Here is a 17325-nt window from a genome sequence, read left to right as displayed (position 1 = left end):
TGTGGCTTTATGTTGCTGAGGGATAAATATTTTCCAGGACACCCAGGAGAACTCCCCGGTTCTCCTTTGAAACACTCACCATGGGATCATTTGCAGCCACCTGAGAGATCAGATGAGGCCTTAGTTTAATGACTCATTAGAAAGATGGCACCTCTGACAGTGCAGTGCTCCCTCATTTCTGACCCTCTGACAGTGCAGTACTCCCTCAGTACTGCCATACTCCCTCAGTACTGCTACTCTGACAATATAGCGCTCCCTCAGTACTGACCCACTGACATTACAGCTCTCCTTCTGTACTGTCTCTCTGACTGCATCACTCCCTCAGTACTGACCCTCTAATGGTACAGTGCTCCCTCAGTATTGCCCCTCTGACAGTGCAGCACTCTCTCAGTACTGCACCTCTGACAGCGCAGCACTCCCTCAATATTGCCACTCCAACAATATAGCGTTCCTGCAGTATTGACCCTCTGAAAGTGCAGCACTCCCTCAGTACTGCATTCTGACAATATAGATTTCCCGCAGTACTGACCCTCTGACAGTGCAGCACTCCTTCAGTACTGGTCCACTGACGGTACAGCGCTCCCTCAGTACTGCTATCTGACAGTGCAGCACTCCCTCAGTACTGCCACTCTGACAATATAGCACTCCCTCAGTTCTGACCCTCTGACAGCTCAGCACTCCCTCAGTACTGGTCCATTGACAGTACAGTGCCCCCTCAACACTGTCTCTCTGACAATGCAGCACACCCTCCATACTGCTGGTCTGACAATGCAACACCCTCTGATCCGACAGTGCAGCATTCCCCAGCACTGACCCACTGACAGTACAATGCTCTCTCAATACAGCCTCTCTGACAGAGTGGCACTCCCTCACTCCCTCATAACTCAACCTCTGATGGTGCAGCACTCCCTCAGTACTGACCCTCTGACATTGCAGCACTCCCTCAGAACTCAACCTCTGATGGTGCAGCACTCCCTCAGTACTGACCCTCTGGCACTGCTGTGCTCCCTCAGAACTGACCCTCTGATTGTGCAGCCTTCCTTAGAACTGACTCACTGACAGTACAACGGTCCCTCAGTACAGCTTCTCTGACAGTGTGGCACTCCCTCAGAACTGACACTGATAGTGTACCACTCTCTTAGGATTGAACCTCTGATGATGCAGTGCTCCCTCAGTACTGACTCTCTGGTGGTGCACCACACCCTCAGTATTGACCATCTGACAGTGCAGCACTTCACCAGTACTGACTCTCTGGTGATGCAGCACGCCCTCAATACTGACCCTCTGACAGTGCAGCACTTCCTCAGTACTGACCCTCTGACAGTGCAGTACTCCCTCAGTACTGATCCTCTGAGAGTGCAGCACTCTCTCAGTATTGGCCCATGTAACCATGCAGTTGAACCCTCTGACTCATAGATGAGTTTGCCACCCATTGAGCCACAGCTGACTGCATGAGATTGTTCCACTCTGAGGGGCATCACGATTGAGTCTGTTCTTGTTGTGTGCAATATGCAGCATGGGATAGCGACCAGGAGCTGCAAACCTCTCTGGTTTCTCCTTGCTAACTGCAGCATCACCATTCCCAGTACAACTGTCCCTCTGCCAATTTCCAGTATTCCTGTTTGGACTTAAAAGAATGCTTTTCATCTCAATAATTTGACAAGTAAAATGAGTTAATGGACCGTGAGAGCTTTGTTTCGGTGCATTTTCTCAACGGATTATTACAGCTCAGTGTCAGCAGTGTCACTCTAAACGTTTGTTATATTGGTGACATTTCCCCCTCAGGCTCTGGGAACTATCAAAATAAACACAGTGTGTGTGAGACGCTTCCCGTGACAGGAGCAGCTCCATGTTCCAGGAACAGGAAGAGGCCATTCAACCTTTCAAGCCTTTCATAGGAACATTAGGAACAGGAAGAGGCCATTCAGCCCTTTGGACCCATCATTAGAAACATTACGAACAGGAGGTTATAGTACTGAGGCCAACTGTGTTATTACTATTCATAGTAACTGAATCCAGTGAACATAGATCAGGGCGGTACCCTCGCCAATGATCCAAGCAGATGCTCCAAAGCAGGATTAACTGGAGCAATAGAAAATGAACTCATTTGATTTCGGCACTGACCAGCTCTCTCACTGTCATACACACACTCACACGCACACACACACACACCCAATGCCATTCTGTATCAAATTAACCCTGAGAAGGAACCGTGTCCCAAGTGAACTGGAGATGTATGAAAGTGCGCCAAGAGTTGCAATCCAAAAGAAAAGCCAGGAAGAAGCTGATGCTGCGACAAATGTGAACCAGAAAGGCACATCCGAAAAATATCGCAATTTCAATTCTCATTTCTCAATCCCACTTCTGCTTCTGCACTGCGACTTGGGAGTTACGTAACTGTTCCTGGGCCCGCAGGCTGGGCCGTGCATCATTACCACATCTGCACCAGTCTGCCCACGACTGGGGCCCTGAAGGATTTAAAGACAAGAGGCCGCGTCTGGGGAGCACAACTTTTAGGGTTTTGTTTCTGCAACTTAAGCAGAATCTGACAAGGACCTGGAAGTGGTTTGGTTTGGGGCAAAGAAGGAACTGAGGGAGGAGGCGAAGGTGGCCCAGAATCGAGAGGCCACTGCCCTGATCCAGAACCAAGATAACCTAGGAAGATGGTACGGGTACATTAGGGGGATTTAACTGAGAGGAGATGGAGTCTTTGGGTGATTCCTACAATGGCGTCGCATTCCCTGATGTGACTAGTTATGAGCCCAGATAAACATGTGACCTGGCGTACTTAGCTCAGATCATACCTGATTCTTTTACTATAAATTATTTTGTCCCTTCTCTCCTGTTTTTTCATTTACCAAGTCCCCCGATCATTAACAGGATCTGCCTTTCATCTCATCCATACCCGGTCAAGGATCAGAATAATCGCTGACATTGATGTCAAACACAAAAAAAACTTGAGGGATAATTAAATCCAGGATGTCATTAAAGAATGAACATGTAAATGGCAAATGATTTGGAATATAAATAAGTCTGAGGGTAGGAATACAGAGACCACATAATGTTTGGAAAGTAAGTGTCAAAATGGGGCAGTGGAGCCAAGGGATCTGAGGATACAGATATACAAATCATGAAAAGGAGCAATGCAGGTTAACAAGGTAGGAAAAAAAGCATTGAGGTTCATTTCTGGAGGGATAGATTTGAAACACTGAAATGTTATTTTAAACTGGTATGGTTAGTTCACATTTGGAGTACCTTGAACAGTTCTGGTCTGTACATTACAAGAAGTAAATAAAGGTACTAAGGCAAGTGTAAAACAGATTTACAAATGATATCAGAACTGAGAGGATATAACTGCCAAGAAAGATTGGACAGGGTGGAGCTCTTTACTTTAAAAAAGAGAAAGCTGAGGGGTGATTTAATAGAGGTTGCGTTAGTGGGATAAGATGAGGTAAAGTGGAAGGACACACATGTGTAGCATAAGTACTGGGCTGAATAGTCTGCTCCTGTGCTGCAGATACTTAGCAACTTTATCTAAACAAATCATCTATATCTCATCTATAATAACAGAAAACATTCATGCACACACACAGGTACACACTGTGTACCAATAGCATAATCAAGTATATAAGAAGGGTTTGTACTTTCTGTTTTGATATTGTAAATAACTTGTGATCCGACCACTACCATTCAGCATTGATCATTGAGTGTTAGACTGTTAGACTGAGTGTTAGACTGACATCAATAAAAGTGACCAGGGTCTTCATTCTGCCGTTCTTCTGTCATGTATGAATTTCAGTGCCAGTGCGATGCCAGGTACATAAGCCATGCGTCCCAATGATTGGCTGATCGAATCATACAGCATGTTACTTCAGTTATTCGTAATAGGCAGAGCACAGACCGTTTTCAACCAGCTCACACTTGTAAAACCCAAAATAAAATATCTACTGTTAGATGTGATTCTGTGATTGTGCAGCACTTGCTGAGTGTGCTAATAGCTACACTAACAACCAATTTAAGATAGTTAGTAGCGTTTGTAATGTGGCTCATTTATGCTTGCTAGAAGTGACATACATTCATATGCAGAGACCCGTTCTCTGCAAATAAAAGGAATATGTTCAAGTCTTGTGCCTTCTTTGAATTACCCAGGAACTTGAGGAGCCTATGGTTACCCATTGCTCTCTCTGTGTCAATACCTCAGCCTTCAGAGTTGACTTGCCAACCAATCAGCACCCTTTTCTTCTGTAGTATAAATTGTTGTGATCATTTGAAATTTGGCATTCTTGCATTTGTCCTGATGAGCGCAAGATGAAAAACTTCAGCAACATGTCTCTCTTTTCAGCAATATTCAAGTTCTGTACTGCCATATGTAACTCTTAATGGAGCACTTTCCACACAGCTGGGTGAAACTCTAAAGAAGCTTACTCGATTAACAACCTTGCCGCTGGATTAAATATCCATTCACTTCACCATTGGTGCACAGTGACAGCAGTACCATCTACAACTGCACCAACTTGTTAATGCTCATTTGAAAACACTCCCCAAATATGTGACTTCCACTGCCTAGAAGAGCAGCAGCAGGTAAGTGGGAGTTGCAAGTTCTTCTCCAAGTCAAGCACCATCCTGACTTGGAACTATATTGCCATTCCTTCACTGTCACTGGGTCAACATCCTGGAACTCCCTACCTAGCAGCATCGTGAAAGTATATTCATCGCATGGACTGCAGTGGCTCACCACTACCTTCTCAAGGGGTAACTAGGGGTGGGCAATAAATGCTGGCTTTGCCAACCATGTCCACATTCTGAGAATGAATGAACACCTCATGCTTTAAATGGAATATCCTACTCCTGAAATGGTGAGCTCCCATTTACTGGTGAATTCAACTCTGAGAACTCACTGGGAATATTTAATAATTGGACCAGAGTAGATGCAACAGGGTTGGCAGTACATGACCCGGGGAGGAACCTCCTTCATACTCAATACAGTAAAACAGCCCCATCAGCGGGAGATAAAATTGATATGCTCAGATTAAACGGAAATAGCATATTTAATCTTCAGCGGACGCTGGTTATTTGTAAATCTAGAAGTATTGGCTTCCCCTGTAATGCTAATTCCTGTTCTGATTTCCTATTTCCATATTGAGTTGATGAGAAAATCTCTGCGATGTCAGTTTTCCAGCGAATATTTTCTGAGGAGTTGAGTTCAACAGTGCTTGGAATGGACTTCTAAAGAACCCACGATTGCTCTTGTTGTTGCGCCAGTTTATTCAGTTAATATTGTGCTGGTAAATGGGTGGTGCATGTTTCTGCCTCTGTGTAATTAAATTTTTACCAATAACCTCTACTCCTTGTGTTAGCCTTTAACATAGCAGTCTGACAGTGTGGCATTCATCACCTATGAGAATGGATAGGAGAGGGGTATAGGCAGCCCATTTACTCCACAGTAATATTGCAAAACAGCAAAATTCTGTGCCCTATATGTTAGTATTTAATCCACATTAAAAAAAAATTGCAAGTTTCAATTCATTTGAGACATGGGCTTATTTATGGAAGCTGCCTTATTGCTGTCAATGAGTCAATGATATTTGGAGCAAAACATTACATTTTTTTTTTTATTGTTTCATGGGATGTGAACATCGCTGGCTTGGCCAGTATTTATTGCCCATCCCTAACTGCTCTTGAAAAGGCAGTGGTGAGCCACTTTCTTGAACCGCTGCAGTCCATGTGGTGTAGGTACGCCGACAGTCTTGTTAGGAGGGGAGTTCAGGATTTTGACCCAGCAACAGTGAAGGAATGAAGATATAGTTCCAAGTCAGGATGGTGTTGCTGGGAGAGGAACTTGCAAGTGGTGGTGCTCCCATGCGTCCGCTGCCTTTGTCCTTCTAGGTGGTAGAGGTCATGGGTTTGGAGGGTGCTGCCAAAAGAGGCTTTGGTTAGTTGCTGCAGTGCATCTTGTAGATGGTACACACTGCTGCCATTGTGCACTGGTGGTGGGAATGGAAGGGCATCCAAAGTTAGAGCTGTCTGGATGACTAAAATTATTGAGATTAGATTAAAACAGCAAAAGGAGACATGACAAATATCAGGCTCATAATTCAGCAGGGAACCAAGCAGAATGCAGGAAGTACAGAGAAGAACTGACAAAGGAAATAAGAGGGTCAAAGAGAAAGCATGAAAATGGTTAACAAGTAACATAAGAAGGAACCAAGAATCTTTTATGAACAGATAAATAAAGAAAGGGTAGTCAAAGACAGGGTGGGATTGATCATGGACAAAAAGGAGAACTTCTTGTACAGGCTGAGGGCATGGGTGAGCAGCTAAATAAGTACTTTGCATCTGTCTTCACTTGTGAAGAGGAGAGGCAGAAGTGATATTGGGTAGGAGAAAACATTGGCCATTCTCAAAGTAGATAGGTTATCTGGGCCGGATGGGCTGCATCCAGGTTACTGGGGGAAGTGAGGGTGGAAATTGTGGAGGCTCTGGTCACAATATTCTTATTCCTTCCTAAATAATGTGCAGGGATAGAGGGACCTCGTGTGCATATGCATCGATCTTTGAAGGTGGCAGGACATATTGAGAGAGTAGCAAAGCATATGGAATCTTGGGTTTCATATCAAGATTTTGGGAACAAATGCAGGGAAGTTATGCTAAACTTTTATAAATCTCTGGTTAGGCCATAACTGGGGTACTGTGTCCAGTTCTGGTCACCACACTTGAGGAAGGGTCCTTGAGAGGGTGCAGAGAAAATTTACCAGAATGGTTCCAAGCATGGGGGATTTTAGCTTAAAGGTGAGTTTGGAGAAGCTGGGGTTGTTCCCCTTGGAGCAAAGGAGTTTGAGGCCAGATCTGATAGTGTTCAAGATAATGACAGGTTTAGATAAGGTAGACAAAGAAAGTTTGTTCTCATGAGTTGATAATACAAGGACAAGGCTACTCAGATTTAAGGTTTTGGGGCAGAAATACATGAGGCTTGTGAGAAAGTACTTGTTCACCCAATGAGTGGTGTAATTCGCTGCCTATGAGGATGATGGAAGCGGACACAGTCAAGGATTTCACAAGGAAAGTGGACAGGTATCTGAGGGAAATAAACTTGCTGGGCTATGGGCTTAGATGGGGATAGTGGGACTGACTGGATTGCTCTACAGAGAGTGGGCATGGAGGCAGTGGGCTGAATGGCCTCCTCTGTGCCTTAAAGATTCTATGACTCCTTGTTCTTTATATTATGTATTATTTCACGGGGTGTGGGCCTTGCTGGCTAGACTAGTATTTATTGCCCATCCCTAATTGCCCTTGAGAAGGTGGTAGAGAGCTGCCTTCATGAACTGCAAGTCCATGTAGCGTAGGTACACCCACAGTATTGTTAGGAAGGGAGTGTCAACATTTTGACTCAGAGATAGTGAAGGTTTGGCGATATATTTCCAAGTCAGGATGGTGAGTGTCCTGGAGGGGAACTTGCAGATGGTGATGGTCTCATGCATCTGCTGCCCTTGTCCTTCTAGGTGGTAGAGGTCACGGGTTTGGAAGGTGCTGCCGAAAGAGCCCTGGTGAGTTCCTGCAGTGCATCTTGTAGATAATATTTCACTGCTGCTACAGTTTGTCGGTGGTGGAGGGAGTGGATGTTTAAGGTTGTGGATGGGGTGCCAATCAAGTGGGCTGCTTTGTCCTGGATGCTGTCGAGCTTCTTGAATTTTAAGCTGCATTCATCCAGGCAAGTGGAAATTATGACATCATACTCATGACTTGTGCCTTGTAGACGGTGGTCAGGCTTCGGGGATTCAGAAGGTGAGTTACTCATCGCAGAATTCCCAGCCTTTGACCTATTCTTCTAGCCACAGTTTTTATATGGCTGGTTCAGTTCAGTTTCTGGTCAATATGGGGATGGTGTGAGGGGATTGGAGGTTTGCAAATTTTACATCCCATTCAAAAAAGGGGGGGAAGGATAAACCTGACAGCCGCAAGCCAGCCAACCTACCACTGATGGCAGGAAAGCTTTTAGATACAATAACCTGAGACAAAACTAATTGGCATTTGGAAGAACATTTGTTAACAAATAACAGCCAAACATGGATTTGTTACATAGTGTCGGACAAATTTGAACATAAGATCATAAGAAATAGGAGCAGCAGTAGACCACCTGGCCCATCGAGCCTGTTCCACCATTAAATAAGATCATGGTCGATCTTGGGCTTCAACTCCACTTTCCTGCCCACTCCCCACTGCCCTTGATTCCCTGAGAGACCCAAAAATCTGTCTATCCCAGCTTCAAATGTATTCAAGGATGGAGCATCTATAACCCTCTGGGGTGGAGAATTCCAAAGATCCACAGCCCTTTGAGTGAAGTAATTTCTCCTCATCTCAGTCGTAAATGATCGGCCCCTTATCCTGAGACTGTGCCCCTGTGTTTTAGATTCTCCTGATCTGAGGAAAATAATCTCTCAGTGTCTGCCCTATTAAGACCCTTCAGAAGTTTATAGGCTTCAATGAGATCACCTCTCATTCTTCTAAACTCCAAAGAATATAAGACCAATTTACTTAGCCTCTCATTGTAGGCAACCCCCTCATCCCAGGGACTAATTTAGTGATCCTTCACTGTACCGCCTCCAATGCAATTATATAACTTTCCTTAAATGTGGAGACCAACACTACACACAGTAGTCCAGGTGTGGCTCACCAAAGCCCTGTACAGCTGTAGCAAGACTTCTTTATTCTTGTACTCCAACCCCCTTACAATAAATGCCAACATGCCATTTACCTTCCTAATTGTCTGTTGCACCCACATGCTAACTTTCTGTGTTTCCAGTACCAGCACACCTAAGTCTCCTTGAACATCAACACTTACAAGTTTCTCGCCTTTAAAAAAACATTCTTTTTTATTCTTACGACCAAAGTGTAATTGATTTGAGTTTTTTGATGACGTCATGGAGAAGTTTGGTGAGTGGTGTGATTGATGTGCGTATGAGCTTTCGAAACGCATTTGTCAAAGCATCACATGTTGGCAAAATGAAAGTTCATGGGATTGAAGAGGCAGTGGTGACATGGAAATGAAATTGGCTAAGGGACAGAAAATAGAGGGTAGTGGTGACTGGTTGTTTTTCAGACTGGAGGAAGCTACACAGTGGTGTTCCCCAGGTATTAGGATCATTGCTCTTTTTAATATATGTTAATGACCTTGGATTAGGTACGCTACAGGACATAATTTCAAAGTTTGTAGATGAGGCAAAACTGAGAAACATGGTAAACAGTGAGGAAGATAGTATCAGACTTCAGGAGGACGTAGACAGGCTAGTGAAATGGGCAGATACATAGCAGATGAACTTTGATGCAGAGGAGTTTAAAGTGATGGATCTTGGAAGGAACAATGAGGAGAGAAAATGGCCCAGGTCTTCCGGTCTCTGGATGGTTGTACCCCAGACATATGCCGGAAGATGCACTGGGGACCCCTTGGAAATCCCAATGCAAGGACTCTGCAGGAATTTCCCGGGAAGCTTCAACTTCCAATGAGTGACTCCCCTGCATCTGGAACCCTCCGGGAAAGTCTCCAACTCCGAGTTAGAGTTGGGGGCTTTGGAGGGTTCTGACTCAGTTACCTGGATAGTTATCCAGGAAATGCTGGACATGAAAAAAACAAATCTAACTCCTGGGTAATGATGCAACTGACACTAGTATCAACAGCGCCACTGGGAGAGGTGGTCATTGTCGGTGCTGCAGGAGGCCAGGGTCTTATTAGAGCCAAACTGGCAGGCTATGGCCTGGCAAGCAAGAGGGGTGGGGGGGAAAGCTGGGTGGGGGGGGGGGAGGGAACCTGGGCTGGGGGGATGTTAAACTTTGGGGAGGGTCCTCCATTGGGTTCAGGGGGCCTGTTAAGAAGGGAGCCTCCTCCTGCCTGTCACCAGCATGCACAGGGGAACCTGCCAGACTAGGTGCTTGTGTGGGTCTCTCCTGCCGCCAGTTAAATCCCAGCAGGGTAAGGCCCTTAACTGGGAATTAATTGTCCACTTAATGACATCAATTGGCCCATTGGCGGGCAGGTCGCCTGACATTCTCCCACCACTGGTATAATTGCGATGGGGGCAGGGGAGGGTGGGTAGGTGGCAGGCAAGCTACCCATTGGAATTAACGTGCTACCCTCCTTCAAACCTGCTAGTGAGGGAGCTTCAAGTCAACCCCCTGTATGTAAATAGTTCCCTGCTATAATGTAGTTGCAGGCTTCGACCAGTAGTTGGCACTCTGGTGTGACTTTCTCAAGTTTCTCTCCCATCTCTGTCAGCAACTTATTTAGAAAATATCTGCCTATTCATTAATATCATTTACTTGCACAATGGAAGCCTTATGTCTCAGTCGGTGGCTCCCCCTGCTTCTGACCCAGAAGTTCCAGGTTCAAGTCCCACTCCAGGACTGGTTGTGCCATGGAAGGAGTGTTCAGGACATAGTTCGACAGGTTGATGATCAGCCTGCTAATCCTTCCTACAGTTTCCCACTATTCCCCAAAGGGAAAGTATTGTGTGTAACGATCCAAAATAAACTTTCACAATCTAATATGATGCACCAGGCAACCAAAACCATACTTCCTTCATATAGCGATCATTAAAACATGACAGTAAAATAGGATCAATACAGGATTTGCATTTATTAATTTTAATCAAGCATTTACTGTGCTGTAAAAAAAGTCTTTCAACTTGCTTTGATTGTGAAACATAATTTGATTAGAAAGCAAAAGCTACAACTGGGTAAATACAAGCAACAACCTATAATTCTCACTTCTGTTTTTATTAAACTCGGGGACTACTGGAAATATCTACAAAATATGTCAATAGTTAGAAAATGAGATTGTTACTCCAACCAAGCAGTGTGGAGAAAGTTGGCGCTGAAGGATATATAAGGCTCTAATCTCACTTGGAGCGCAATCAGATCAAGCAAATGTTCAACAACCAATCCCTCAGACTAAACACTTTCTGGCTTGTCTTTTTCCTTTTAACATGGCCATCATTAGGGATTACTGACCCAGCAAATTCAAGGCTATAATTCAGGACACGCCAGTATTCTTTCTCCCAGTGACACAGGGAAAGAAGGTTTGCTGTCACTGAGAGAAACAATGAGATGTTTGGAATTTTAATGAGCTCAGCCAAGAATGAATCAGCGTGACTTTCCATGTGGTCACTCCCTTCTCTCCATCAGAAACAACTGAAACTGATGAAAAATGGCATAAAGAAGGTGCATGTGTCAGGGTCACCACATCACGGAAAGGGGAAATTGAATAGATACAGAATGATTGAAGGATTGGATGAGGAGTAATTATTAGGGAGTGCTACGCTTTTGGAGGGGTCGTTGTACTGTGAGAGGGTAAGTACTGAGGGAGCAACGCACTGTTGAAGGGGCAGTACTGAAGGAGCGCTGCACTCTTGGAGGGTCAGCATTGAGGGAGCACTGCACTGTCAGAGGGTCAATACTGAGGGAAGAAGCACTGCACTGTAAAAGGGTAAGTGCTGAGGGAGCACTGCACTGTCGGAGGGTCAATACTGAGGGAGGGAGCACTGCATTGTCGAAGGGGATGTAAAGAGGGAGCACTGCACTGTGTGAGGGGCAGTAGCGAGGGAGTAATGCACTATTGGAGGTACCGTCCTTCAGTTCAGATGTTAAATCTGTACAATAAAAAAGCCACTATCAGTTCAGTTCCGAAGAAGAGTCACATTGAACTCAAAGCGTTAACTCTGTTTCTATCTCCACAGATGTTGCCAGACCTGCTGAGTTTTTCCAGCATTTTCTGCTTTTATTTCAGATCTCTAACATCGGCAGGATTTTGCTTTTATTCTCAGATACTGAAGCAGTCTGTGTCCATACGCAGCAAGACCTGGACAACATTCAGGCTTGGGCTGATAAGTGACAAGTAACATTCACACCACACAAGTGCCAGGAAATGATTATCTACAACAAGAGAGAATCTAACCATCTCATCTTGACATTCAATAGCATTAACATCACTGAATCCCCCATTATCAACATCCCGGACGTTACAGTTCGCCAGAAGCCATTTAAATGCAAGAACAGATCAGAGACTGGGAATTCCTTGGTGACTAGCTCACTTTGTGAGTCCCCAAAATCTTTCCATCACCTACAGGGCACAAGTCAGGAATATGATGGAATACTCTCCACTTGCCTGGATGAGGGCAGCTCCAACACTCAAGGAACTAGACACCACTCAGGACAAAACGGCTTTCTTGATTGGCACCCTGCCCACTACCCATCACCTTAAACATTTACGTATATATGAACATACGAATTAGGAGCAGGAGAAGGCCACTCGGCCCCTTGAGCCTGCTCTGCCTAGCAATAAGATCATGGCTGATCTGAATGTAACTTCAGCCCCACATTCCTGCCTACCCCCGATAACCTTTCACCCCATTGTTAATCAAGAATCTATCCAGCTCTGCCTTAAATATATTCAAAGATTCTGCTTCCATCGCCTTTTGAGGAAGAGAGTTCCAAAGACTCACTGAGAGAAAAAATTTCTCCTCATTATGAGGGGCATGGAGAGGGTGGATAGGGAGCAGCTGTTCCCCTTAGTTGAAGGGTCAGTCAGGAGGGGACATAAGTTCAAGGTGAGGGGCAGGAGGTTTAGGGGGGATGTGAGGAAAAACATTTTTACCCAGAGGGTGGTGAAGGTCTGGAATGCACTGCCTGGGAGGGTGGTGGAGGCAGGTTGCCTCACATCCTTTAAAAAGTACCTGGATGAGCACTTGGCACATCATAACATTCAAGGCTATGAGCAAAGTGCTGGTAAATGGGATTAGGTAGGTAGGTCAGGTATTTCTCACGTGTCAGTGCAGACTCAATGGGCCGAAGGGCCTCTTCTACACTGTGATCCTGTGATTCTGTCTTAAATGAGCGACCCCTTATCTTTAAACAGTGACCTCTTGTTCTACATTCTCCGACAAAAGGAAACATCCTCTCCATATCCATCCTGTCAAGACTCCTCAGGATCTTAAAGGTTTCAATTAGGTCGCCTCTTACTCTTCTAAATTCCATTGGATACAAGCCTAACCTGTCCAGCCTTTCCTTATAAGAAAACCCCCCCCATTCCTCGTATTAGTCTGGTAAACCTTCTTTGAGCTGCTTCCAATGCATTTACATCTTTCTTTAAATAAGGAGACCAGTACTGTACACAACACTCCAAGTGTGGTCTCACCAGTGCCCTGTACAACTGAAGCATAGCCTCCCTACTTTTGTAATAAATTCCCCTCACTTCTTCAACTGCACCTTCCAAACCTGAGACTTCTACTGCCAAGACGGACAAGCGCAGCAGATGCATGAAAGCACCACCAGCTGCAAGTTCCCTTCCAAACCACACACTATCCTGACTTGGGAATATATCGCTGTTCCTTCACTGTCCCTGGGACAAAATCCTGGAACTCTCTTCCTAACCGCACAGTGGGTGTAGCCACACCACAAGGACTGCCGCGGTTCGAGAAGGCAGCTCACCACCACCTTCTCAAAGAGAATTTGGGATGTGCAATAAATGCTGGCCTCACCAGCAATGTCCACATCATAGAAACAAATAAGTAATTTTTTAAAATCTTTTTCCCTTTTGAAAGTTACTATTGAACCTGCTCCCATAACCCTTACAGGCAGCGCATTCCAATTGTAACAACACACTGAATAAAGACAAAGTTTCCTCATTTCCCCTGTTTATTTTGTAAGTTTTAATAAATCTGTGCCTTGTGGTTACTGTCTCCTCTGCCAGTGGAAAGAGTTTCTCCTTATCTGTTCTACCAAAAGCCCTTATAATTTAGAACGCCTCAACTGGGAATATAGGAACAGGAGGAGGCCATTCAGCCCATCAAGCCTCTTCTAACATTCCATTAGAGCACAGCTGATCTGTGTCTTAACTCCATCTACATGTTTTGCTTCTATAACCCTTGATTTCTCCCTCTTAACTATCCAAACCCCTCATAAATTTTATTATTATTGATATTCCTTCCCTCAGTGACAGGCACCAGGGATAAATATGATGGCTCTGCTCTGAGTATCCCTGAACTAGTGAAAGGGGAAAATTAGCCAGTGCTGCCAGTTCTGATCATTCCCCTGCAATGTTTGTTGGAAAGTGTACACGTGGATCTGTTGACAAGAGTGTTTTTTATTCATTCAGGAAATATAGGTGTTGCTGGCTAAGCCATCATTTATTGCTTATCCTGAATTGCCCTTGAGAAGGTGGTGGTGAGCTGCCTTTTTGAACCACTGCAGTCCATGTGGTGTAGGTACACCCACAGTGCTGTTAGGAATGGAGTTCCAGGATTTTGACCCAGCGACAGTGAAGGCAATATAGTTCCAAGTCAGGATGGTCAGTGGCTTGGAGTGGAATTTCCGGGTGGTGATGTTCCCATGTGTCTGCTGCCCTTGTCCTTCTAGATGGTAGCAGTCATGGGTTTGGAAGTTGCTGTCTAAGGAGGCTTGCTGAGTTCCTGCAGTGCATCTTGTAGATAATACACACTGCTGCCACTGTTCCTCGGTGGTGGAGGGACTGAATGTTTGTGGATAGGGTGCCAATCAAGCTTTGTCCTGGATAGTGTCAATCATCTTGAGTGCTGTTGGAGCTGCACTCAGTGTAGGAAAGAGAGAGTATTCAGAGAGGCTCCTATACCTTTAACACCGTAGGGGCAAGTTGATAAAAATGCAGTGAAAGCCCCTGGCATAACTAGTTATTCCATAACTAGTTATGGAATATAAAAGTCAGGAGGCAATGATGAGCCCCTATAAAACCTTTAGACCTCATTCAGAGTACTGTGCTGTATTGGGCTCCATGCTATAGGAAGGATATTGAGGCTTTAGAGAGGGTACCTTACAAAATCACTGGGATTCTCCCTTGTATTTAAAACTGAGCTTAGCAAGATTTTTGTTAACAAAAGGTGGGACAAAAGTGTGTGTATGGAGTTAAGTCGTAGATCAGCCATGATCTCACTGACAGAACAGGCTACAAGAGCTGAATGGCCTCCTCCTGTTCCTGTATGTATATGAAGGAATAGAAGTACAAAGAAAGACTTGAAAATTGGGACTTCCATCATTAGGTCAATGCAGAAAACAGAGCAATATGATAGAATATCATAAAAAGGATGTAGAAGTACTGGACGATGCCAGAACTGTGAGGTTATATTCATCAGGAAAGTCTGGGGCACATTTCTCTAGAAAAGAGAAAGCTGAGGGGTGACCTGATAGAGGTCTTTAAAATTATGAAAGGTCTTGATAGGGAGGACATAGAAAAGATGCTTCCACTTGTGGGGGGGGCACCTCATCAAGGGTCCATAAATATAAGATAGTCACTGATAAATGCAATAGGGAATTCAGGGGAAACTTCCTTATCCAGAGTGTAACTGTTGATCAGAAAGGGAACACCGGAATGGAGAGCTGAAAGGAAAGGGTAGGGAGAATGGGACTGAACTATTTCAGAGAGAGGCAGACTAAGTTGAATGCAGTAAGATTCTATGGTTCCATTTTGTTACACAATGCATTCTATGGGCTGTTTATTAGTAGCAGAGTTGCAGAGAGGGAATCATAGGATGATACAGCAGAAAAGGAGACCATTCAGTCAATTGTGCCTGTGCCAGCTCTCCGGAGCTAATCCCATTCCCCTGCTCTTTCCTCATCTTCCTGTAACCTTTTCATTTTCAAGTCTTTATCCAATTCCCTTTTGAAAGTTATTATTGAACCTGCTTCCAACACCCTGTCAGGCAGCGCATTCCCGATCACGACAACCTCCCTGTGTAAAAGAAAATTTCCTCATGTCGCCTTACAAATGATCTCAAATTTTTCCAATTCCTTTAAATCTTTATTCTCTGGTTATTGACCTTAGACCCATGGAAACACTTAGCCCTTATTTACCTTTTCAAAGCCCCCTTTGAACACCTCTATTAAAAGTCTCCCCTTAACGTTCTCTGTGCCAAGGAGAACAACGCCAGCTTCTCCAGCCTGTCCAGAGAGCGCACTGTCACTCACACACACAGCCAGAGAGACACATCATTCTGACAGTGCTGGAGGGAAATTTGAGTGAACCGAGAAGCAGGAAAGATTAAACATGGAAAAGTTACATTCCTACCTGCCACACAGGAAACAGGCAGCATGAGGAGGACCAGGTACAGGTACATCGTCTGCTCAGTTACTGGGTCCGAGCTGATCAGATGTAGCCCCCATTGTGAAAATCACTGAACTGATTCTTTATAGCTCAGCAGAAACTGCAGTCTGACTTCTGCTTTTAATGTCCTGCGAACATTTCTGACACATCCTCTGTCTTTCAGATGTAATCCGGAAATAACCTGACCACTGACAGCTAAACTGTACATGGCGAACAGATAATCACAGGCACTACGTAAAGAAAGAGGGATATAACAACAGCTTGCATTTTATATCGTACTTTTCATGCAGCAAAACATCCCAACGTGTTTCAGAGAAGCATTATCAGACAAAATTTACCACTGAGTCAATAAGGGAATACTTGGGCAGATTTGAACATGTTTGAGGAAAAGTTTGGCCAAAGAGATATCTTTAAAGGTAGCAAGAGAGGTGGAGTAGCAGAGAGGAGGGTGGGAATTCCACAGCTTGGGGGGTCTAGATAACTGAAGGCGCAGTCTTCAATGGTGAAGCGATTACAATCAGAGATGCTCAAGAGGCCAGAATTGGAGGAGGGTTGTGGGGCTGGAGAAGGTTACAGAGCTAGGTAGGGGCGAAGAAACGGAGGAATTTGAAAATAGGAATGAGAATTTTAAATTTGAGGTGTTGTTTAACCAGGGAGGAGGTCGTATGGTGTAGTGGTAGTGTCCCTACTTCTGAATTCAAGTCCCACTTCAGGACTTGATGGCCACGGAAGGTGTATAACATGGCCAAACAGGTTGACCATCAGCCCATAAATCCTTCTGATACGACCTGATGGCAGGCAGTAAAAGTGGGAGAGTTTCCTGGTCAGCCATACTGTAAGAGGCAACGGCAAACCACTGCGGTATTTTGCCAAGCATTAGGCATGGATCGATCCAATGGAAATCCATGATTGGCAATGCCCCCTTAGGGCATGGTACCTGGAGGATGAGGCTGAACCAGGAGCCACAATAGGTCAGTGAGCACAGGGGTGATGGATGAACCAGACTTGGTGCAAGTGAGGATGCAGACAGTGGAGTTTTGGATGGCGTTTGAAGAACAGGGTGTTGGACACTGACACCAGGAATCAGTCACACTGTGAATTGCTGCTGGGAGTGGGAAGTGGGGGTGTCATCAATTAATAAAGGACGACACTCCAATTTTTATATCCCGTAAAACTAGACTGATTCTTCTGGATTAGTCACAGAG

The 17325-nt window shown here is 44.8% G+C and overlaps 1 protein-coding gene across 1 annotated transcript in view; it reads right to left on the bottom strand.

Annotated features, from left to right (window-relative positions):
• LOC144686017 (mast/stem cell growth factor receptor Kit-like) overlaps positions 1 to 16229 on the bottom strand; it is a 50483-nt gene extending 34254 nt beyond the window's left edge. Inside the window, exon 1 of the mRNA XM_078551138.1 lies at positions 16085 to 16229. Coding sequence (XP_078407264.1) covers positions 16085 to 16133 — 49 coding nt within the window. The 5' untranslated portion in view covers positions 16134 to 16229. The remainder of the gene's footprint in view (positions 1 to 16084) is intronic.
• Positions 16230 to 17325: the final 1096 nt, after the last annotated feature.

Source organism: Cetorhinus maximus, chromosome 10 (assembly GCF_964194155.1).
Source record: "Cetorhinus maximus chromosome 10, sCetMax3.hap1.1, whole genome shotgun sequence".
In the NCBI taxonomy this organism is placed as follows: domain Eukaryota; kingdom Metazoa; phylum Chordata; class Chondrichthyes; order Lamniformes; family Cetorhinidae; genus Cetorhinus; species Cetorhinus maximus.
This window is presented reverse-complemented; position numbering and strand designations above follow the sequence as displayed.